At 42.7% G+C, this 25,572-nt stretch overlaps 1 protein-coding gene across 4 annotated transcripts in view; it reads left to right on the forward strand.

Annotated features, from left to right (window-relative positions):
* SLC9A7 (solute carrier family 9 member A7) overlaps window positions 1-25,572 on the forward strand; it is a 76,719-nt gene that overhangs the window by 45,140 nt on the left and 6,007 nt on the right. For 3 of the 4 annotated variants that reach the window (XM_053306821.1, XM_053306819.1, XM_053306822.1), the window contains 6 exons: window positions 2,844-2,955; window positions 3,435-3,588; window positions 9,242-9,301; window positions 11,791-11,854; window positions 21,441-21,523; window positions 24,139-24,244. In XM_053306821.1, coding sequence (XP_053162796.1) covers window positions 2,844-2,955; window positions 3,435-3,588; window positions 9,242-9,301; window positions 11,791-11,854; window positions 21,441-21,523; window positions 24,139-24,244 — 579 coding nt within the window. The remainder of the gene's footprint in view (window positions 1-2,843; window positions 2,956-3,434; window positions 3,589-9,241; window positions 9,302-11,790; window positions 11,855-21,440; window positions 21,524-24,138; window positions 24,245-25,572) is intronic. The other variant, XM_053306820.1, reaches the window with a different exon arrangement.

Below are 25,572 nucleotides of genomic sequence, written 5' to 3' on the forward strand. Positions count from 1 at the left end.
CTTTGTGTCTTGTGTGTTCTTGCTGTAATCAAAGCAAGGAAGCAGATAAGATGGCAGAATATCCTCCTGATATCTAATAGATATTGGTAGAACATCTTATCTCTGTGCTTGATCCAAAACATTGTAAGCAGGAACTCTGAAGGGGGTGCCTTTTACTAACTATGGTTGGTGTGCCAATGACCCTGTTTGGAGAAGTTGGACTCATTTCAGTCACTCACGTACTGGTTACATCCATATTGAATTACTGCAGTGTGCTCTACATGGGGCTGCCCTTGAAGATGGTTCGGAAGCTTCAGGTGGTCCAGAATGCTGCCACAAGGATGCTCATGGGTGCTAATAGCTTCATGAGTATTACACTTAGGTTGCGGCATCTTAACTGCTTGCCAGCTTGTTTCAAAGTGCTGTGTTTGACCTTTAAATCTCTACACAGCGTGGGGCTGGGGTAGCTGTTGGACTGCACTCATCCATACAAATTTGACAGGGCCCTCCATCCACATCATGTTTTTGACCCCACCAGAGAGACGGCTTTTTCATTTGTGGCCCTTTAGCTGTGGAATGCCCTCCCAGAGGAATTCTGCTGGGTTCCCCCTCAAGGTTTTTTAAAAGTACTTGAAGACTGACTTTTTTTAGCGAGGCTTTTTAGTCTTTTCCCCTTCTAAAATGCTTATTAACTTTTAACTGAGATGCCAGTCTCCAACAGAACTTTCTACTGTTCTGCTGCCTTTTTTTTTTTGGTCTCTGAGGAGCATAGTGCTGAAGGGGTCAGATATAAATATTTTAAACAATAAACACAGTGCAGTTTTTGAGGCCTGCAGTTCAAGCCACTTTTGATATTTGAGAGATCTTTGGAGGTGGATGAGGCAAAAGGAGTCTAAGTCAGATGACAAAAAGGAAAACTCTGGTACCCGAAGAAGTGGTTTTATTTATTTAACACGTTTTTATACTGCTAGTATAAAAATACCATATGCAAGTCCCTGGCCACATCACTCATGGTTGCACATTTGTAGATGAGAATTATACTTAATTACTTCAGTGCCTGCCTGCAAATTATTTCCTGCAGATGCCCCTCTGAAGATACTTTTCACTTAGCTGGCCATACTTCTGGTCCTGGAGCCCAGCTGATGGAGGAAACCCAATTCAGGCTGGTAGGAGCAGTATTTTCAGAGGGAAGTGGACAGGTGAAGGAAGGGTTAACTCCCACATTCCATCAGCCAATTTCCCCTTCGAAATACTCCCATACTTGCCTTATGAGTAGAATGTGGAGTCAGAAGCCTCATATTTTACCTGTAACGTGGTTCAACCCTTGGAGAAAATTGTAATCTAACGAAAAGGTAATTGAATCCCTTTTGACAGTACTTCCTTGTACCTTTCTCTGGTTTTATTGCACACCTGAAGCTTCTGAATCCGCAGTGACAGCATTACAAGACTGTTTTCTGCAAGTCCACTCTCGAACTCATCTGAACAATGCTTTTCATAAGATAAAAGAAAACCTTTAAGTTGTATCTGTCAACAATATGTGCAGCCAATATTCAGCATACTAATTGAGGAAACATCCAATTAGTTCTTCTTTTGTTCTTGCTGTTGATGTAAAAAAATATTAGGGAAAGAAACAACTATGATTAGTGACAATGAATATCTGAAAAATGAATGCTGATGTTCACATGTGACTGCCAACAGCCCTAGATGCTGACCATTGTGAATCTGCAATGATTCAATGGTATACCAATAACAGACACCAAGAGGCAATGGTCAGCATTCACTGTTTCGTGACTGACAAGCAAATAAATCTGTGAAAGTTGGCATTCCCAACATCCATCTGGGACCGTCAACACACATGCATGTCGTCATTCACCAGTTTTAAGATTATCTACTTCAGGTTTCGGTTAGATCAGGGATGGCAAAGCAATCTTATCTTACCCCTGGTAAACCTTTTAAAGTTTGTTCAAGGTGTGGTAAATATTTTGCCCACTGCTTATCTTGTAAGGAAAAAATTACCCACACCACAAAAGATAGTCATGCAAAAATCCCCCAAAAGGGGAAATGGAGGCACTTAATGGGGCAAAGTGCATTTCTGGTAGATGAGCTGTGTCCCACATATTAAACTTCTTAAGCAGCAATTAGGGGTGGGGGTAGATGGAGGGGCAGCTGTTTTTCTGAGAGGGCTCTTGCCCCCATGGAGACACCGTTGACTCTTTGAAAGAGTAGATGCGTAGAAAGGGATGTGGTAGGGTTCATATGAATTCACATTTCATGACTTGACTTGGTTAGAGACCTCACTTGTCCTGACTCGAATGTCTTCCTCCAAGGACACTTGTGTCAGCCCTCTATCAAGCCCCATAGAGGAACTGTTCCACCTTAACTTTCACATGGGCAGTCATTTGAATACACCCACATTAAAAATGTACGTCAGCCATAGCCTGAAAAGTACTCTTCAAGTGCTCAGATGAATACATGAAAAGTCAACCCACAAGGATTTACTACTTCAGGTGTGCCTGTTTGAATCTGTACTTGTGGTGTGCTAGTGGATTGCTAAACTAACCAAACTCTTCATGTGGACTGAGCTTCAACTTGTGGTATCCCTCAAAAAGAGATCTTTATACCTTTTTAACTGCTGTCACTGGCATAACATGTGCAGCTTCTCCTACTGTGGAGAGGTAAACTGCACCTGTTGAATTCTCCCTGTCATGCAGCTGTCAAAGATGCAGATGCTCTCCTAGAAAAAATATGTCTGTCCTAAGCAGCATATCTGCAAAAAAAAAAAAAAGCATATTAAGTTTAAAGGATCGGCCTAATCATGTTGTAACATGAATGCTGCAAGATCCTTAACCACATGGTGTGGTTAGATAGCTGTCTTCCTGGGCCGAGCTGCACACATCTATCCACTTTCTTTCTTCTTGAACTTGGGCAGAAGGCACAAGATCAGCTGGAACTTTCAGCACATGATGATGTTCTCAGGTAAAACAAAATGGAGTGAATAATTAGTTTTGCAGAATCCAAAATTCCCTTTTGCATACAAGAAACAACCATGGAACAGCCTTAAGCCTGTATTCCTCAGGACACTAGCCTTTTTGTATTGCACGGCTATTGTACCACCGTCCCAGATTCTTAATATTTTCCTACTTTCTTTGTCCTTGTTGAGATTTCAAAATTGGGTGTGAACCTGGAAGCAGAATAAATTATGCATATCTACTGGGCATGTGGAAACTGCTGCTTTCCCCCCAGTACGTACACTACAAACAGCCTTGCCTCTTCCTTACGAAATGTAGCACATATTACTAAATGTAAGAAACTCTGTCTAAAAATTGGCTCCCTCTGATGGGCAAATCAGCTGGCATTCCAATCTGCTGTGCAAATCTGAACAGCCCAGTTCTCCCCCATTAAGAGGAAGTATTGCACAAAGTAACTCTAGTATCACTCTCTGTTATGTTATACAGGTCTTAGGGGAGCCATGGCATTTGCTCTAGCCATAAGAGACACTGCAACTTATTCTCATCGGATGATGTTCTCCACAACTCTTCTTATTGTGTTCTTTACTGTCTGGATTATTGGTGGAGGCACGACACCCATGCTGTCATGGTTGAATATAAGGTACCCATCTTGAATATACATCTAAATATAAAATTTTTGTTACTGATTGGTATTAAATTTAACACGAGGTAGCTGTGAGATCTTCTTCATATGGTTTTGTGGTAGATTACCTAGATTGAAACTACTCCAGGCTCTTCTTTTTTTCTCTCCAACTCAGCTATACATAAATACTTCTGGCTTCTTAACTCTTCTGAACATTTTTCATAAGATAACTGAAATTCTTTAAGTTATACCATTTAATTATATAGTTATAGCTATATACACCATGAATACCCAGCATAATAAATAACTGTGAATACAGTTAAGGGGAGATTTTCTATTCCTCTCTGTTTGCTGTCAATGTTGAAAAACAAACCACCACACGTTTTAGGGGGGAAACGGCAGCCTTTTTACATGTGATCTATCTTATATGGTACTCATCTTGAATCTGAATAAAAATATAATGATCTTGTTACTATTAAGGTGTTAAATATTTAGCATCAGGTAGCTTTGAGATCATGGGGTAGACTACCAAGGTCAGGCAAACTCACACTAGATGATCATGCTTACCTAGACTACTAGGGTCTTCCAGTCATCTTGCTTTGAAACAATGAGGGCTATTGACTCTCATGAGGTGCTCATAGTCTACAGTAAGAAGAGCTTCTCTCTATAATTTTGTGGGGGTTTTATGTATTCATGTCCCACTTGTTAAGCTAAAGATATATTCCCTTAAGGTAATGCTTTGTTGCAACCATATTTTGCATCTTCCAAGTTACTCAAAAGAAACATATTTTCTACCGGGGCTGGGTGCAGGGGAGTCAGCCTTTGCATGACAAGTTCTACCTATCGCCATCTTCATAAACCTTTTACTTCTTAGTTTTTGTAATTTTTTAAAAAATAATAATTTGGAGCCTTGCTGTACAACTCCTAAATAGGAAGGTATTTGTAACCAGATGTTGAAAAAATGGCAAGGTGCTTGTACTTAAGATGCTCTTCCTGAGAACAGACACAGTGACCCAAAAGCTCTGCCATGTATCACGTAGGAATGCTTTCATAACAACTTTTCATTAAAGTTATTGGAAATACAAGAGCAGGAATCAGATTGTTTCCTCCTAAATGTGTTTTTATAACAAACCTGATGATGTTGTCTAAACAGAATTGTTCCATTTTCTATATTCTTGCTAGTGTACTATAATTAAAGATGTCTTTATAGATTGTCATTCCTTTGCCTGCCTGCCCCTCCCCCCACTTTTAACACACCATTTGTGCTGCACATGGTAGTATCCAAGAATCCACTTGGAGCTAGTTCTTTTAATCTTGAATTGTATACATAATACAAAAACTGGAGCTAGTTTCAGTGTACTAAAAACCTTTAGAAAAATCTATTACAATTGCTAAAAATAACTATAGGTGTTCTGGTACCTTACTGGCTTCTGACAACTCAGGAGAAAAGAGTAAACAAACTTAACTTTGGTCTGGCTGGTCGTGATGTTTTTGTTCATCTTTCAGGCAACTGAAAATTCCATGTAAGAAATTTCTTGACTGTGTGTTGTAGATTTGGTTGACATTAGTTAGCCGCTAGTGCTTAAATTCCCCCAGTATGCTGATTGAAAATGTATTATATAGGGCAGGATTAACCACTGTGCTTGATAATCTATGGGATGAAGGGATGGACCACTTATATGAAACTTTAAAATATTAGCCTACTACCAGGAATCAGTAGAATAGTTCTACTATTAGTGCCATGGACAAGAGAATCTGCCTCAGTGTGAGATAAGCATTTAGGAATTCTGAATGTGGTTCAGTCTAACATCTATTCCCTTCCTTTAGCTACGTTTAAGAAATTCTCTGCTACCCCCAGTATAGTAAATTGTCTTGAGCTGCAGCAAAATTGTTGCAGTGGCAACTCAAGATGAAGCCCTTAATCCAGGAGATGGCAGTCGTGTGCCACTTTAATACAAAAACAGTAGGTTGCTTGTTTAACTACTGCAGCACCAGTGAGTGAAAACAAAAACCCTCCCTCTATAACTAGCTGAAGAACACTGAATCCTGAGGATTTACTCATGAGATTTTTAGGACAGGAGAAAAATCAAGAAGCCCCTATTTGACTCTCTGACCTGCAAGATGTTTGAAGAAAATCAGTCTGTCAAAAGTTCTAGCCTGGAATTGAAGGTGAGGTGTATATAGACCCACCTCAGGTGCCCTGGTACCTGGGGCAGTGTGGCAAGATAATGGCTTCCATCCTCCCATGCTGCACTCTGCACACCAACTCTCCCCATCCACCCTGATCTGCCCCCTGTCCAAGCCTGTTTCCACTCGCATCTACTCTGATGTGATCCTCTCCTGCCAGTTGATATCTCCTCCCGCCCTGCAAAATCCAGCCCTCTCCTACCTGCCAGTTCCACCTCACCAGCACCAAATTTCCTTACCTAGTTAGGGTGGCAGCAACATTGCTGCTCTTCTTCGCTCTGCAGTCATTTGTCCTGTCTTCCCAAAGGGCATGGGGCAGGACGTGGAGCTGAAGGAAGTATGTGAGGGACCTTCTATTTCCTTCCTGTCCCACCCGCTGCCATGTAGAAAGGTAGGGAGAGTAGCATGAGTGGCAGAGGCACTAGTGCCAGCAGGTAAAGGCAGCCAGTTGTGTGCGCCCCAGTGGGGTTGGTGAGGTGGGCAATGGGCTGGCAGAGGTGGCTAATCTTCCATCTCCATCACCTGAGACAACTGCCTCATCAGGCTTCATCTGCAAGGTGGCTGTGTTCATGTGTGTATTTCATAATACTACTAGTGAGAGCTGAAGTGGGAATTGTGGAGGTTACTGATAACCAGTGTTCCCTCTAACAGGGATTCCCAGATGCTGTTGACAGCTCCCAGAATCCCCAGCTGCTATGGCTTTTGCTTGGGGATTATGGGAGTTGTAGTCAACATCATCTGGGAATCCCTGTTAGAGGGAACACTGCTGATAACACTACTTATACTGTGAATCCAATGCTGCAATCCACAGCACACTTACTAGACAATATGACCTATTGATTCTGTGTAGGTTCATTTTGTAGGTATAAGGTGGTTGGGGAAGGTATGATGCCCTACTTTAGAGCCACAGCTCTCCCTGACGTATATTGTGCAGCCATTCTAGGCCTAAATCTCCTGTCATGCCTGCTTGCTTGACTACTGTTCTTCATAGACATCTATAATTAGCTTTCACTAGAAAATGCTCTCCCAATGTTTTTTGAAAGTGCAGCTAAACAGTGCATCTAGTTAAAAATCCAGGCTTTATGTAGTTGTACACAAAAGGAACTCATCTTCAAATAAAGATCCTTAAAAGAGAAAGGGAGACTTGTGAGTCAAGAAACCAAAACCCACTGGCAGGATTCTTCTGCAGAAAGTAGCTGACTTAAGCTAGTTTTGTTGCTAATCATAAGAGAGGAAGGAAATTAGACTGTTGCTAAAAGCGTGGTTTTGGCTCCTGATGAACCCAATGAACATTAATTTAATTGTAAGCTTCTAGAAGCCAGTAGCTTTCTGATTAATTTTTAGAAACTTATTGTACCTGTTTAACTAAGGCTTTGTGTCCACCTACCTTTGTAAATAAGAGTAAAATTTGTTCCAGAGAGGTAGTTTCTAGTCTAGGGATGGCCAACATAAGCAGAGGCGTAACTAGGGAAAACGGTGCCCGGGGCAAGCACTGAAATTGCACCACCACCCCGCCGCTGCGTCCCCAACATACTGACACACATGTTTCAGAAAACTTTTATTTTAAAAATTTAAAAAATTACAAAAATTACCAAAAATTTCAAAATGCACTACATACTTAGGTTTTTCCTCACAACAACCCTGTGAAGTTGGCTTGTATCTCAAACATCAGAATTATGATGCAATGATGATGATTATGATTATGATGCCCCTCCCTCACGCCCTGGTTCTGTTCCTGACTTTCCCTTGTGAGTGACTGTATTTTAACAAAATGAAAACCAAGAACTCCAAAGTAATTCGAGGGACTAGGGTGATAGTGCTAAAGACTCCTTATTCTCCTGCTGTTAAAGAAAGACTCCCCTTTTCCAAAACTGCGCACTATTTACACCAGAAAAGGTTTCAAATGGAGGGGGAAGCATTTATGTATTTATGCTTTGTTTTATGTTACGATTTCAAAGTTAGAAAAACTATAAAAGGGCCATTTTAGAGAAGATATGCACTGCCTTAGTTGCAAATCCTGCTTTTTTGAGATTCCCTGCAATTGAATAAAGCGATAATATACACCTTTGCTATTTAAATTGGTTGGAGAGTATTTATGACAATAAAAAATGAAATGGCATTTTTGGCGCCCCCTGCCGAGTGGCGCCTGGGGCACATGCCCCCCTGCCCCCCCTATAGTTACGCCTATGAACATAAGGCTTCCCAGCTATTGTTGGCCTCAACTTGCATCATCCACAATTGCAATTTATCCATCTCTGCATAAGTCAAAGGTGGCCCTGGGCAATGTTTGTCTAGACACTGAAGTGGGTTCTAGGCCATCAAAGCTTATGCTGTTATAGACGTTACCCTTTAACAAGCCACATTGCATTTGCTGCAATAGACTAAGGCAGGGGTGACCAACCTGAGGCTCTCTAGCTGTTTCTAGACTACAAGTTTGTGCTTTAGTGAGCCTGAAAACACTGGTGTGTGTAAACACATTGGAATGCAACCTACTTAGGAACATAGGAAGCTGCCTTGTACTGAGTTGGTCCATTGGTCCATCTATCTCAGTATACACTGACTGGCAGCGACTCTCTGAGGTTAGACAGGAGTCTTTCTCAGCCCCACCTGGAGATGCCAAGGAATGAACCTGGGACCTTGTACATGCAAGCATGCAGATGCTCTTCCACTGAGCTCTGGCCCCATCCCTTAAGGGCAATGTCTTACAGCACTCATGTAGTCTCTCAGCCAAATGCAAATCAAGGCAGTAGGTAGATTTGCTTGGCTTAACAAAGGGGACAATTAATACTCACTACCACAAGACCTCTCTCCTCCTCTACTTGCATCTCCTTCCCCAGGAAGTATTGGTTTCTGAATGATTACCAGGATGAATGTTGTCATAAAAGCAGTTCACCAGTATTCCTGACTTTATTGCTCATTTGCCATTCAGCTATGCTGATGTCAACATCTCTGAACAGTGATTGGAACCTTAGAGGCAGGGAGTCCATGGTTGGTTGCTGAAGGAAGGAGCAGATTAGGTAATGGTTGGGGTTAGAAGGAGGGGTGAAAGAAGTATAAGAGAGTACTTCAGGCATATAAATATTTGCCATATTTGTATTAAAGAAGGATCAGCAAAGGAAGCAGGAAGGCTTAGGGAAGAAGGCTGCAGCTAGGAGAAATGGGGCTAGGAAAGGGGAAGTGGAAGAAAATATTTCATAGAAGCCAGAGGAATAGCTCAAAGAGAAGAAACTGAAGGAAGGATTAGCTACAGTGGGATGGGGAAAGGGGAACAGAAAAGAGTTGAGTATAGGAAAGAGGGAAGGAGGCCCTTGTTGCAGCTTTAGGCATCTGGTTCATAATGATGATGACCTGATTTCTAGCTAAAAACAAAACCCTCACTATTTATTAGCATATGTTCGAGAGCTGGGGTGGAGGGGGATGTCACCAAAGGTTCACGTCCATTTTCCCTCCATGTTATTTACATTCCATTCTTATGCTGTACTAGAGTTGGTGACCATGTTCCTTCGGTGGAAGAGATGGATGAAAGCCGCTGGCTGTACTTCAGGTGACAATGTAACTCGATTGGTAACAAACGCTACCTGATACTTGGCTTTCTTCATCTTTCTAACCTAAAGTGTATGTATTCTCTGCCTGCTGTTGCATGTCTTTTTCTTCATACTGCAGAAGACTCTACAGTTCTCCTGATTTTGTGCAAACTTTGCTTCATGTGTGTTGACGACTACAGTTCCAATTTTCCATAGTGTGTTATCTAGAAGTTAAAGGAGACAGCAAAAGCTGTGTGAGGCAAATGTGTTCCTAGATGTCTTACAATTCAGATTACACTTGTCACTCTCCACCCCCTGACAAACACTTTATAACTAGATCAGTGTTTGCTGACTTGAATTCTGGCCTTTTCTGGGTTATTCTTGTGAAACTGTGAATTTCATTCTTTATTGACATACAGAGAATACCTTCTCAAATGAAGTCTATCAAATACCAAAAAAGAACATTTTGTTTTTGAAGCAAAATATATGTAAGGGGTGGAAGTAGTTGTTGACTGCCTAGAAACTGATCTCATAAATTATCTTTGAACTATCCAAGCAAGGGAAAACTTGTTTTACATTAGGAGGCTGTACTCTTTTTGTGTGAGTGTTGTATTGAGCTAGAACTATACTGACTCAAAACAATGACAAAGTATCTGAATAAGGCCTGTGGATACCTACTATTCTGTGTTATGGGATGCTGAAAGATCTGATTATGGTCTGTTCTTAATGGACTGCAAATTGTTAGAGTAATTCTACCAATATCATGGAAAAACTAGGCTTTAGTTCAGTTTGATCTACAAACCTTAAAGTTAACCCTGTCAAAAGTTAGTTGAAGAGATGATTAGGTGCTCATTTGCACTCTGTCTCAGAAGGCCTCTGTTCAAGAAGTCCCTCTTGTACACTTTAAGAAAAAAGAAAAGAAATGTGAAAGTGAGTCAAGAATATAGCCTTCTGGACAAAACATGAATTGTTGGAAATGGGAAGTACAAGAAATGCACTGAAAGAGATTGCCATGTGTAAAGTAAATACCCTAATTATGTGCATCACAGAAACTCACACAGGCAAGGATATAAGAACTCAATTTTAAATTTTAATTGATCGGATACTAAGAAAAGCATTAACATAAGAGGTTTATTTTCATCATAATATTGCCCAGTTGTAGTTTAGCCCTTGTACCTCCTTTCCCCAAACGATCTGTGGAAGGTCAAGGGCAGCTATCAAAGACATTTGTTGAACAGACCAGTGGTTTGTCTCACCTGCTGTCCAATACAGTTGGCCCTAACAGGTAGGCAATTTCGCTTTTACAGATCTGATGCCTGAGATCCTTTAAAAAATGAAAATGTTAACAATGCCTGTCCTGTCCCATTTCTGCTATCCATTTGTTAATTTAACACTTAATTGGTCTGAGGTTAGTGAGTGCATTCAGCAAGGAATTGCCACAATATCTACTTCGTGCTGAGTTAATTTTCTGAGTTCTTCTGGGTCATTGGTTGATGTGTTTGCTGTGTCTAATAGCTTTTTTCGTACTTCAATATGTCTACTTTGAAGAATACTTGCTCATGGTCTATGCCTGTGCATTCTTCAGTAGGTTGAACTGATGTCTGCTTGGCTTTCTATACACCTGGTTCTTAACTACTTATACTGTTGCTGTTTGGCTCCTTTGACCTTAAGTATCTAAGCATTCCATACTACTGGTTACACAATAGAACCAAACTAATCCAGCCTCTATAGTAATAAGGAAAGCTTTCCTTTGCTCTTTTCCTGTATTTCCTGATATTGAAGCTTGATTATGGGAAGACGCTTTATTCGTATATCAATGTATCTGCAACAGCCTGGCCAAAGATTCATGTCATAAACTTACACTCATCATGCCCAAAGTAACATTGCTCCAGTTAAAAACTGAAATCTAGCTATTATATATAAACACTGAAAGGTAGCTATTTTACATATTAAAATACTTTCAGGCTTCACTAGTTTTTGTTTTTTTTTGGTCACACTTACAGTATATCCTACTCTTTCTCCAAGCAGCTTGGAGACCATACATGGGCACCACTGTATCCCTACTAAAATTCTGTCAGGTAGGCTAGGTTGAGAGAGAGTGACTTGCCAAGGTCACCCACTGAGTTTCATTGCTGGGTGGAAATTTAAACCTGTGTCTTTCCAGTCCTAATCAAACTGAAACATGGTACGCTCTCTTTCTCTTTTTCTCTTTCTCTTTCTCTTTCTCTCTCTCTCTCTTCCCCCCCCCCCTTGCAAAATAACATGTGAAGTGCAGCTCTATAAAGTGTTGTTTTAAGGTCTTTACAGAAGTGTTACATCACTTTCTTATTGTAAGGGTATATCTGTCCACTTAAGCTGCATAACTAAAGTGGCTGCATAACATCTGTACAAGACATTATCTGAAATTGCTAGTTCGACATCCACTTTTTATAATGGCACTAATATGGTGACACATTTCAAGTTCAGCCAACTTCATTTCTTTTTCTCCCTGCTCCCCATGTTTGTGCAGAGTTGGAGTTGACCCAGACCAAGATCCTCCACCCAGCAATGATAGCTTTCAAGTCTTACAAGGGGTGAGTAATTAACTGTTCTCAACTGGTCCATGATTATCAAATATCGCTCTGGCCAACTTTGCAGCTATATGAACATGTGTTTAGAACTAAAATTGTTTGAGTGCTTATTATATAAAATACTTAGTCCCTCTTACTTTTCTTTCCTTATGTGAAAAGTGAAGTTGATGTCATCAGTAATGTATTTGAAAACATGAGCTCCTCTAGAACATCTGTATAAGAAAAAAATCTTAACAAACACAATATAGAGGTTCTGGCGTTACTATTGCTGACATAATTGATGCAAGGATTCTGGACCATGTTGGGAATACTTCTTGAAAACAAATGAGGACCACAATATCTAGGGACTGTTGGTTTGCTTCTGATCATCTCAGGATGACTATGGGTGGGTTCACACTTAATGCAGAACCTGAGATTAGTGTGAGCTCCCACAGCACTGGGAGTGTGTGCTCCCCCTCCCATCCTCATGCATATGTCTACTTCATTTGTAGGTGAGGAGGGTATGCCAAGATTGATGGGCTCAGACCTTGCTACCAGTATCATCATTCCTAACCTACAGTATGTTCTGCAGGGAACCTGAAGTCTGAAAGTTAGCACTTGGGTCAAGATATGCTGAGGTTAATCACTAGGTCTGAATTCACCAATTTCGGTATATCATAACCCACAAATTAAGTAGGCATGTACACTAGGATGGGAAGGGGAGTGTGTGCTCCTGGCTCTGCGGGAGCTTGCATAAACGTTGAATTCTACATTAAGAGTGAACCCACCCTATATAAGCAGTAGCAGAGCTGTTAGCATGAAGATCCATGCATGGTGGCACTCATTTAAAAATACTTCTGCTAATATGTACTGTATTAATTCACTTTTCTGTCAAGGCACCCAATTATTGTTATAATTTAGTATGTTAAAATCCACATCTTGATTCAGTCATGCAGTAAAACTTGTGAATGATCTAAGAGAGAGTAAGATGGTGAATCCAAAGCACCCTAATATTGTCTTCTATAAGGCCCTCTGACTTGCAAATGAACATCTTGGGTCAAAAGTATTGGTAGGGGAAGCTGATATGTTGGGCTTAATGAAACTGTTTGCACACGGGAATAGGTTTTGGTGCCAAGTTGAACTGAGCATTGTTGCAGTCTCCTGAGCTCACTATAAATGTAGCTGCAGCACTGAAAACTGATTTACTGCGTGATGTGGAAGCACACATTTGGGGATCACATCACACAAGCATGTGCAGGGAGTTTTCCATGCAATTGCTATTCTGCCATGAGGGAGACTACTAATTTTGTGGAGTGAAATTAGCTTATCTGCCCTGCCCATGTGATTGTATTCTTCAGAGGCAAGCCTCAGCCTCAGGGTAAGATATCACAGTTTCTGTGTGGCTGTAGATGAAGAACATCTCACTCGGAAGCTTTTACTAGCTTGTCCACTAGTTCTGTTGTCTCATTGCCATGATTCAAGAAATCTTCATCCGTATGCAATCCGCGTATTTATGCTCCGCTTGATAGAGAAGCCCATGCCTCTGAAGCTGCCTCTTTCTTACACCTGTATAAACAAAATCCATTGGTATACAAGATGATGAATGCAGTTTAAGCACTGAAGCTTGGCTCTCTCTAAATAGAGCAGCCTTCTTCAGTAGGATGGAAGTATGTGCCAAACATGTGCCTAATTCCCCTTGCTAGTTTTAAGAATCACTTGACAAAGTGGGAAATTTGATTTAATCTGTGTTAGGATTCTTTTTCCTCTGACCTGGCTCAGGAACTCTTAAAGGTGAAACAGCAACGAGAGCTAAAGCAAACAACAGCTGGAAAACAGGTGGCCTAGTCATTTTGTGGTTCTGCTATTGCATTAAAAGGATTACATTTAAATGCTACTGGAGCTTAGTCTGGCTGGCATTTATCAAATCCTTCATTACCTCCCCAAGAAAAGCATAAGGGACTTACTTAGGTTACAGAGACAAAGTAGTGTGTGTTTCTTTCAGGACAGTATTTAGGTGGTGCTTAATCCTTCAGCATAACTTTGCATTTATTTGGTTTAAATCCTTTTGTACATCACATGAAATAAGTTTGACTTGGGTTTTTAAGGAAAAACAACATGAATTCAGGAAAATGTGGACTAATTCAAAAACTTTGCAGCTTTTTAAAAAATGGAAAATATTTCCAAAACCATTAGTCAAACAAAACATAGCTCTTCAGTAAAATATTTGAGTTTTGAAAAAGACTTGATATTTGCTACTTTGAATGAGAGGCACGAAGTTGACTTGCCAAGTTGACTTGCTACTTTTCAAGATAGGTGCCTCTTTTGCAAGGGCACAAAATGCAAACTTATCTGTGTCTACTAAATTCAGTAGATGGATCCAATTTTATTGTGATCTGAAAGCAGATGTACTACCCCTATTGTGAAGGGAAGTGCCCTACCACTGTTGGCTACAGTGAGGGAAATAAGTATTTGATCCCCTGCTGATTTTGTCCGTTTGCCCTCTGACACAGAAATGACCAGGCTATAATTGGAATGGTAGGTTTATTGTAGCCGTGAGAGACAGAATAACAACAAACAAACCCTCAAAAGCCCAGTGCCCAAAAGTCAGCGATGGATTTGCATTGTAGTGAGGGAAATAAGTATTCGATCCCTTCACAAAAGATGTCTTAGTACTTGGTGGCAAAACCCTTGTTGGCAATCACAGAGGTCAGACGTTTCTTGTAGTTGGCCACCAGGTTTGCACACAACCCAGGTGGGATGTTGTCCCACTCCTCTTTGCAGATCCTCTCCAAGTCAGAAAGGTTTCGAGGCTGATGTTTGGCAACCCGAACCTTCAGCTCCCTTCACAGATTTTCTATGGGATTAAGGTCTGGAGACTGGCTGGGCCACTCCAGGACCTTCATGTGCTTCTTCTTGAGCCACTCCTTTGTTGCCTTGGCTGTGTGTTTTGGGTCATTGTCATGCTGGAATACCCATCCACGACCCATTCTCAATGCCCTGGCTGAGGGAAGAAGGTGCTCACCCAAGATCTGACGGTACATGGTCCCGTCCATCGTCCCTTCGATGCGGTGAAGGTGTCCTGTCCCCTTAGCAGAAAAACACCCCCAAAGCATAATGTGTCCACCTCCATGTTTGACGGTGGGGATGGTGTTCTTGGGCTCATAGGCAGCATTCCTCCTCCTCCACACACGGCGAGTTGAGTTGATGCCAAAGAGCTCAATTTTGGTCTCATCTGACCACAACACTTTTGCCCACTTCTCCTCTGGATCATTCAGATGTGCATTGGCAAACTGCAGACGGGCCTGTACATGTGCTGCCTTGAGCAGGGGGACCTTGCGGGCACTGCAAGATTTCAGTCCTTCACAGCATAGTGTGTTACCAATTGTTTTCTTGGTGACTATGGTTCCAGCTGCCCTGAGATAATTGACAAGTCCCCCCCCCCATGTAGTTCTGGGCTGCTTTGTCACTGTTCTCATGATCATTGCAACTCCACAAGGTGAGATCTTGCATGGAGCCCCAGACCGAGGGAGATTGACAGTTATTTTGTGTTTCTTCCATTTGCGAGTTATTGTGCCAACTGTAGTCACCTTCTCACCAAGCTGCTTGGCGATAGTCTTGTAGCCCAGTCCAGCCTTGTGCAGGTCTACAACCTTGTCCCTGACATCCTTCGACAGCTCTTTGGTCTTGGGCATGGTGGTGAGTTTGGAAGCTGAGTGATTGCTTGCTTCTATGGACAGGTGTCTTTTATACAGGTACTGTAACAAGCTGGGATTAGGAGCACTCCCTTACAGAGGGTGTTCCTCATCTCAGCTCGTTACCTGCATATAGTGAAAAGACACCTAGGAGCCTGAAATCTTGCTGGTTGATAGGGGATCGAATACTTATTTCCCTCACTACAATGCAAATCCATCGCTGACATTTGGGCACTGGGCTTTTGAGGGTTTGTTTGTTGTTATTCTGTCTCTCACAGCTACAATAAACCTACCATTCCAATTATAGCCTGGTCATTTCTGTGTCAGAGGGCAAACGGACAAAATCAGCAGGGGAGCAAATACTTATTTCCCTCAGTGTATGTTGTCCTAGCAGATATAAAAGGACTAAAAACTTAGGGCTCCCTAGGGTGCAGGTGAACCAGGAAGATGAAGACACACATCTACCTCCAGAGACTCCACAGTGCAGTACAGCTATCCCAGATATGTGCCAGATTGCAAAGAAGAAACTTGAAAGTATTATTTTTATTTAAAACATGTATATCCCACCCCACTCTCCAGTGCAATATTGCTCAGGGCAGCTCACAAACAATATAAAGTGAATCAGTTAAAACTAGACCCAGTTAGAGCCAGATTTACAATTTAAAAACCTACTGGAATAGACACATTTTAAGAGCACCTCTAAAAAAGTGGGTCTCTAAGTGTTGCTCAAGAATGTTGAGGGAGCGAACATGGTGAAGTGATTCCAGGAGGGAGTTGGGCATCTCCCTTAGGGGTCTTGCCTCCACAACCTTTGTGGAGGTTTCTTTTATAAAATAAATGCCTTCTTACACTTCTGCTGCCAGTAGTTAAACTCTGAATAATAACCCTCTTAAATTCCCTTTGATAGACTGGAATAGGTTTGGGACATAGGAAAGAATCAGAGACATGGTGTACATGACCTAAATGTTAAGTTTTAATTTGTAAATAAACCTTTTAGAACAAAAAGATAATTTTACAGTATAGAGAATAAAGATGATGTTGCCTAATATTTAGGTGCCTATTGAGAAGGAGCAGGTAGCAAAAACCTTAATATAGATCTCTCCCCTGATTAAACTAAATGGCTAGTTTCCCTAGTCCATCTCCTCCCCAGTGGTCACTCATGTATACAGACATTGTCTTGTAGGTTCCTTAATGCAGACTGTTCAGACCAAAGGTTTTAATCAAGTGCTCAGCAAAGCCTTGCTTTGCCTGATCTTCATGACTATAAGTTACCTCTGCTGCAGACTGCTTTTTTTGGTTTCTTCCTCTTCAGCCTTGGGCACAAGCAATGGAAGCCTGTTGTGATTCCAGCTACTTCCTTCTCCCTTGCCTTGTGTCGGTTCTTCCTCTAGTTTTCCTTTCAGCTTCCGTGAGCAAGTGTCCCCAGCTGAACTTAGCTGCCAGTATTAAGCAGCCTCAACTGCCTTTTTCTCTTTAGACTCCATCTGTGAGTTGGAGTAGTCTAGCTGCACCTCCATCCTAGAAGCAGTATCTGTTGGTGCTGCTTAGTTATCTCTGTTATCTATAGAGGACTTTAACTTCATAAGAACATAAAACAGCCCTACTGGATCAGGCCCAAGGCCCATCCAGTCCAGCATCCTGTTTCACTCAGTTGTCCACCAGATGCCTCTGAGAAGCCCACAGGCACGAGGTGAGGGCATGCCTTCTCTCCTGTTGTTGCTCCCCTGCAACTGGTATTGAGAGGCATCTTGCCTCTGAGGCTGAAGGTGGCCACCAGACTAGTAGCCTTTGATAGACCGGTCCTCCATGAATTTGTCTAAGCCCCTTTTAAAGCCATCCAAGCTAGTGGCCATCACCACATTGCATGGCAGAGAATCCCATAGATTATGTGCTGTGTGGAAAACTTACTTCTGTTGGTCCTAAATTTCCCAGCCTTCAGTTTCATGGGATGACCCTTAGTGTTGTGAGAGAGGGACAAAAAATTCTCTCTGTCCACTCTCTCTACTCTGTGCATAATTTTTAAAAACCTCTATCATATCACCCCATAATCTCCTCTTTTCCAAACTAAAAACCCCCGGATGCTGAAGCCTTGTCTCATAAGGAAGATGCTCCAGGCTCCTGATCATCTTGGTTGCCCTCTTCTGAACTTTTTCCCATTCTACAATGTCCTCCTTAGGATACGGTGACCAGAACTGTACAAAATACTTTAAATGTGGCTGCACCATAGATTTGTATAAAGGCATTATAATGTTAGCAGTTTTATTTTCAGTCCCCTTCTTAATGAATCCTAGCATGGAATTTTCCTTTTTCACAGTTGCCACATACTAAGTCAACACTTTGAATGAGCTGTCCACCACAACCCCAAGATGTCTCTCCTGGTCAGACATTGACAGCTCAGACCCCATCAATGTATGTGAAGTTGTAGTTTTTTGCCCTTTACACTTGCTTACATTGAACCACATCTGCCATTTTGTCACCCACTCCCTCAGTTTGGAGAGATCCTTTTGGAGCTTTTCATAATTCACTGGTTACCCCAACTTCTAGATCATTTCTGAACAAGTTAAAGAGCACTGTTCTTAGTACAGATTACTTCTTACTTTCCTCCATTGTGTGAACTGTCCATTTATTCCGACCCTCTGTTTCCTGTCCTTCAACCAGTTACCGATCCACACATGAATCTGCCCCCTTATCCCATGACTGCTAAATTTACTCAAGAGCCTTGGTGGGGAACTTTGTCAAAAGCTTTTTTGGAAGTAAAGGCATATTATGTCAGCCGGATCACCTTTATCCACACTCATAGAACTCCAAGAGGTTAGTGAGGCAAGACTTTCCCTTGCAGAACCCATGCTGGTTCTCCTTCAGCAAGGCCTATTCTTCTATATATTTAACAATTTTGTCCTTATGTATGTTTTCCATCAATTTACCTGGCAGAGAACTTAAGCTAACCAGGTCTATAGTTTCCTGGATCCCTTTTTGAAAATCAGAGTTATATTGGCTACTTTTCAGTCCTCTGATATAGAGCCTGATTGTAGGGACAAGTTACATATTTTTGTTAGGAGATCAGCAATTTCACATTGAGTTCCTTCAGAACTTTTTGGTGGATGCCATCTGGCCCTGGTGATTTGATAATTTTTCGTTTTCAAGATAGTTTAGAACATTTTCTCATGTCATCTCAAATTGGCCCAGTTCTACAGCCTCCGAGTCTGAGAAGTTCAGTTCCGGAGTGGGTAGATGGTCAGTATACTTAGCCATGAAGACAGACACACAGAACTCATTCAGCTTCTCTGCAATCTCCTTATCCTCCTCAATAATCCCTTCTATGCCTTCATCATCTAAAGGTCTAACTGCCTCCCTGGCAGGTATTCTGCTTTGATATAGTTAAAGAAGTTTTAGTTTTTTCCCTTGGCACTTCTAGCTATATGCTCCTCAAACTCTTTTTGCATCCCTTATTCTCCCCTTGCGCCAGAGTTTATGTTCCTTTATGTTCTCTTCATTTGAACAGGACTTGCTTTTTCTGAAGGAAGTAGTCTCCCCTTTTATAGCTTTCCTGACTCTGCTCTACACTGGCGTCCTCCTGAACTTGGTGGTAACATTCCTTCTCCTTGCTACGCATTCCAACTGCTATTGTGGTTTTGAACAAGTTCCATGCTTTCTGGAGTGATTTGACCCTCCTGACCTCCCCTTTCAGCTTCCTTTTTACCAATCCTGTCATTTTTGAGAAATGTCCTCTTCTGAAGTCCAACACATCTGTGTTGGACAACCTTGGTAGTGCTCCATGCACATATAAGCTGAATTGGATCACACTATGGTCACTGTTTCACAATAGTTCTACAACTCTGACATCTTGCACCAGGTCCTGGGCACCACTCAGGATTAAGTCTAAGGTCGCCTTCTCTCTGGTTGCTTCCATGACCAACTGTTCTAAGGCACAGGCACTTAACGCATCTAGAAATTTGGACTTTCTGTCAATACCCAAACGTGAATTTGCCCATTCGATGTGAGGGTAATTGAAGTCACCCATTAGTACTGCGTGCTCTCTCTCTTTGGTGCCTCTCTGATTTGTTTCTCCAATTCCAGGTCACCCTCAGCTTTTTGATCCAGAGGGCAATAGCAGGTCCCTAGTAATGAATTTCCTTTCAGTCCTCCTGTGGTCATCCATAAGGATTCTTTGGTGGACTCGAGTCCTCATAGGTTTTCTAGCTTGTTGGATTCTATCCCTTCTTTAACATACAGTGCTACTCCACCCTAAATCCACTCCTCCCTGTCCTTTCTGTAGAGTTTGTATCCAGGAATAACAGTGTCCCACTGGTTCTCACTGTTTCACCAGGTTTCCATTATGCCCACTATATCTGTTTTCATTAGCAACCAAGCACTCCAGCTCACCCAGCTGGAGTGCTCAGAGCTCCAGCTGGGAGCCTCCGAGCACTCAAGAGGCTTCTGGCATTGGTATATAGACACATATATGCCTGGTCTCTTACCTGACATCGACGTGTGCTATTTCCCTTACTGTCATTTGGCCTTTTTGACCAGCTGTCATGAATTTTGGTCTATGACCGTAAATAAACATGACTATGACTATGACCAGCTGTCATGTGTTTGCTGTTCAGTCTCTCTGAACAGCAAAATCGAACACACACACACATATCTTTACCACGTTTACTCTGAGGCATGACTTTTACCTCGGAGTTTTTTAAAAGAGTTTTCCACAATAGGACTGTTTCCCACCCCTCATGGATCCAAAGGTACCCCAAATGTACTCCAACACTCTGGGAAATAGACAAACCTAGTTGGACAACTGGATGCTGAACTTCACCTTGGTGTGGGATCCATTCTGTTAACTCAGTTTGACTGTAAAATATGTTTTGCTGATTCTCTTTACCTTTTTTTGAAAGTTGGAAAGGAAACATGAGGAGAGTTTTCTCAGATTTCATGTGACCAAGTTGAATTCTTACCACATGGTGTCAATTTTAAGTTGCCACATCCTGAAATATCTCTTTGCTGTTTTCAGCCATGTGTGTAGAAGGTTATGGTGGCACTCCGCCTCCTGTCATTCATGTTCCAAATGAGTATAACATGAGTGAATGTTGTTCCTCATTTGCATGAAAAGAGAACTGTTGACCAGTTAATGAATTCCCTCTCATGAAGGACAGGTCTATCAATAGCAACTAGTATAGAGGCTATAGGCCACCTCCCAGCCTCAAAGGCCAGTTAAAGGGGCGAAACACCATGAGAGAGGGCATGCCCTCACCTCTTGCCTGTGGCCTTCTCAGAGGCATCTGTTGGGCCACTGAGTGGAACAGGATGCTGGACTAGATAGGCCTTGGGCCTGATCCAGCAGGACTATTGTTTGTTAGCTTTTATGTACAGCTTGTCCTTCCATATAGGTCCATGTGGCCATCATCTGTGTCATTTCCATTGACATTTCCTTAGTTGCCAGAATGAAAATGAGCATTTCCATCTGAATTTGGGGGGATTTGGTCTTAATTATGCCGAAGAGGGCATTGTTGCTTGACATGGTAATACTTGCTAAATGTAGCTCAAGAACAGCTGACTTGAAAGGCATTTGCCCCAAATTTCTGGTGAAATATCTCTCTACTCGGGAATCTTAACATCAGTTATTTCTCCAGTGCATAAAGTGCTTTGTATGGCGTAGCAGGAAATGACTTGCCTAGCAAGCATGAGGTTGCCGGTCCGAATCTCTGCTGTCATGTTTCCCAGACTATGAGAAACACCTGTATCGGGCAGCAGCAATATAGGAAGATGCTGAAAGGCATCATCTCATACTGTGTGGGAGGAGGCAATGGTAAACCCCTCCTGCCAAAGACAACCACAGGGCTCTGTGGTCACCAGGAGTCAACACCGACTCGATGGCGCACACTACTTTATTCTATATAACCAAATGTTTTTTTACTTCTTAGGATGGTCCAGATATTGAAAGGAGGAACAGAACAAAGCAGGAAAGTGCTTGGATCTTCAGGCTATGGTATAGTTTTGACCACAAGTATCCTTTCCAAACTCTTACAAACAGCTTTAGAGCAAGAGGTGGTTGTAAAAGAGGAGTAGTTGGTTCAGACTGATCTTTAGTAGAAGATTGAATAGGTCATGTCCTCCTGCAAGAGCGATGCCCAAGTGAGGCGGTACTTGATCACAGCTCACAAAAGGCCTAAGCAATAGTACAGTGCTAGGATGGCCGTAATAATACCCTGCACTGTTTCCTAATGGAAAGCAAGTCGCCAAATGCTTGAGCCACCCATTGAAACATGATTATACTTCTATCCTAATCTTTCTCCAAGGACTTGAAAAAGCATATCGGAACTCAATAGTCTTTTTTGCAAAAACCCTGTGGGGAAGATTAGGCTGAGAGAGAGAGTGACTTGCCCAAAGCCATTCCATGACTTCCCTGACTTAATCTCAGCACCCTAACCCTATTCCACCATAATTCCACCATACTGGCCCTTGATTGCATCTGTCAAAATTGAATTTGAATTGTTGCACTCAAAACACAAATAAACAACGTTTGTTATGCATGAATGAAGAGCACTCACTTGGGAGTAACGTCTGGCTTCCTTTGGAAGCAAAGGTTGAAATTTCCATCCTTCTAATAACAAGGATGATCCAGTCCACAGTCTCTTGACTCTGGACAGATCTTTTGATTTTTGTTTGGTTTCCTAAATTAGTTGTTAGCAGCTTGAAATCCCAGTCCTAAACTTTTTTGTGCTTGTGAATTGGGCATAGCCTCATGTTTTGAGTCACTCTGCTGGTGGTTAGTCCTGTTACAATAATTCCATGTGCTGCTGCCACAAACCATAAGATCAGCTCATTTTATTGCTTAAACAATAAATGATATCCCCAGCCTCAGTCAAGTCTCAAAAAGCCAATGAGGAACCCCAAGGGAAAACTCTGAGGGAAGGCTACCTCACCAGCAGCCAGAGCCAAGAGAGGTTGGTTGCCAGTGGCAGCTGCTGGCTCCTGACACTGCAGGGTGGGTGGGTGCTACTAGGCAGGGCAGATGATGGGCAGAGCCAGGGATGGTGAGAGATGGAGCCAGTTGTGGGCTTTACTCTCTCACCAAGCCCTCTCTCTCTCTCTCACCAAGCCCTCCACCAAGCCTCTTTCCCCCTTTCTTTCTAACCAAGCCCCCCTCTCACTAAGCTTCTTCTCTCTTTTTTTCTTTCTCCATGCCTTGCCATCCAGATCCCCCCTCCTCTCTCTCTCTCCCCCTGCTCCCCAACAAAAACACAGGAAGATCAGACTTGCATCAGCCAGTGAACTCTCATGAGCAGAGAGCTTCCTGAAATCCCTTCTGGCCTTGTCCCTCTAACTTCCTGTTTTCTCTTACTGGTTGGGCCAGCTTATCAAGCTGCTCCAGCCAGTCTGATTGCTAGGGGGCTCCAGCCTGCCCCTGCCCCCCAAAAGGCAGCATTTTCAACCCAATGTTTACTTCTTTGACTGGGCAGTGCCAGGAGCCACCCACTAGGGATCAGAAGCTGGAGCAGCTTGATTAGCATCTGTTCCAGCCAGGAAATTACAGGCACGGGGAAGAAAGGCTGGAGAAAGCTCCTTGCTTGAGAGAGTTTTCTGGCTGCTGGTAAGTCCAGTATTCTGCTGGATCCTGTATTTGGGGGAAGGGAGCCATAGCTGCCCCCGCCCTTACTGGCCAGCCACCCTTGGCATTAATACCTGACTTGCCAGAAGCAGTCAACCTGAAAAAATGATTTGGACTTTAAAGAAGGTGACAACCTTCACATGCTTAACCCTATCTTTATCTCCACCTTTACCTTGTGGGAGTCTCTCTCCCGTTTGCCTCATGTAAGGACTATGCTGTATTTTCATGACATGGAGATAGTCGCCCCCAAACTACTTTTCCAAGCTGCTGCTGCTGCGTATAATATGGCACATAATAGCATTTTGGTCTTGGCATGGAGAGTTTTTTCATGCAGTTTATTTCTAGTGATGCCTAGTACTAGTCTAGAAATGTTCAAAATGATGTGGAAGAATAACATGATCCTCTTCTGTATTGTGGAGATACTATTGTACATAGACAGCTTCCACTGCCCTAGCCTCGCTACTCCATTAACATACAGAGGCTCTACACACGATCAAAGTGTGGAGCCGAGGAGGATCTGGAAGGAAGAGCGGGCTAACGCTTGCCAGGGACCTCTGGGGGAAGGGGAGCGCCACTGCGTGGCACCTCGGCCCCCAGAAGGCACCGAACAGGTATGCAGTGCCTTCTGGGGGTACCCCAACCCCCCATACCCTGATTGTGTCAGGCAAGCAGCCGCGGCTAACACACAATCAAGCCAACAAGGTAACCTCATTTAAGGGGAGGAGTTTTTAGGTGGGCTAGCCGCTGTGGAATGACCGGCTTCACCCGTGAGCTTGGTGGTTTCAGCGATCACTAGAAACCAGGCTGGGCTCCCTTAGCCCGGTTTCTAGTGATCATGGGACTAGCCTCATCCATTCTAGTGAATGGGTTAAGGCTGGCTTTGAAATGGTATTATACAAGTCATTGTCTGAAAATAGGTATGAGAATGGATCAAAGGAAGTGGAGGGGGGGTTGGGTGGGTGTGAGTGTAGTAAGGATATGTCTTTAATTTCCTTAATGACATGTTAAAGCTACCTCAAGCCCATTCTTACGCACAGTGGCCCTCCACTAACTGCAACTCTTCCAAGTTGGTGTGGATTGATTGCTCGCTGCCTAACTAGTCCCCAGGTTTATGAGGTAAGTATGCCATTGTTTCCAGTAAGTTCTTCCATCAACAGGATTTTCCTCAGTGACAGATTATGTGTGTTTTTGCTTAAAGATGCTTAATATTCCAGTGGCCTGTTTCATATTGACACTTTTAAAATACTTGTGTACAACTTAAATAGGCAATTTAAGTTAGGGATGTGCACAGAACCACAGAGGCATGGTCCGGCACTGGGGGGAGTGTGGCTTTAAGGGTGGGCGGGGGGGTAGTACTTCCCTCCCCCGCCCACCGCTCTTCCCCCCGCCCACCGCTCTTCCCCCTCTAGTGCTGGACTTTTCTAAAATGTTTTTGGGGCGGCAGAGTTCCTCCCTGCCGCCCCTGCCCCCATCATTGTGTCTTGATTTTACAAGCAGTAAAAGCTGGCGCCATGCATACACCCATTGTCACCACCGGCGCGCGCGCCGCATACGTCACAATGACATATGCGGCGCGCGGCGGCGAGCACGCGCCGCAACGGGTGCATGCGTGGCGCCAGCTTTTACTACTTGTAAAACTGGGAGACAATGATGTGGGCAGGGGCGGCAGGGAGGAACTCTGCCACCCCAAAAACGTTTTAGAAAAGTCCAGTACCGGAGGGAGAAGAGCAGCGGGCGGGAGGGGGGAGTACTACCCCCCGCCCTTAAAGCACCCCCCGCTGAACCGGCTGAATTCCGTACCAGTCTGGAGGCCACTTGCATGGCCCCGGACCGGTCCGTGCACACCCCTAATTTAAGTAGTGCTCTGACTCTCAAGTATACCCAGCCAAAAAGCCAAGTCATTAACTCATATAGACTATTAAACTATCATAACTATAATAGTTATAACCAGTGTTCCCTCTAAGGCACATGCACGTGCTCACAAGTGTTTTTTTTATGTTCGCTCAGTTAATGTTAGACCCCACTCAGGTTGAATCAGGAAGGGGCACCTCTGAATGCACATGTGCACACACTGCCTTGATACTGCCGCCCAGAACAAAACTCATTCCGCACAGAGATGAAAAAGATTAGAGGGACCGCTGGCTATAACTATTATAACTCTATTGGAGCTAAATTATTTTTATCAGTAGACATATAGCTCCTGTTTTTAAAAACTCTATATAGTATGTTTTTTAAAAACTATGCATTTAATAATATGGGCCATTTACTTAGGGGATGGAAGTAAATTATGATTCCTGTGGGAAAAAAGTTCCAAAGCCTATAGGCTGATTAGTATCCTTAGTTGAGTATCTAAAATATGTGGACAGTTTTAACTGAATATAATAATAATAAATAATAATACTAAACTTTATTTGTTAGCCACACCATAACAAATTGTTCTCTGA

The sequence above is a fragment of the Hemicordylus capensis genome, chromosome 3, assembly GCF_027244095.1.
Source record: "Hemicordylus capensis ecotype Gifberg chromosome 3, rHemCap1.1.pri, whole genome shotgun sequence".
Classification (NCBI taxonomy): Eukaryota; Metazoa; Chordata; class Lepidosauria; order Squamata; family Cordylidae; genus Hemicordylus; species Hemicordylus capensis.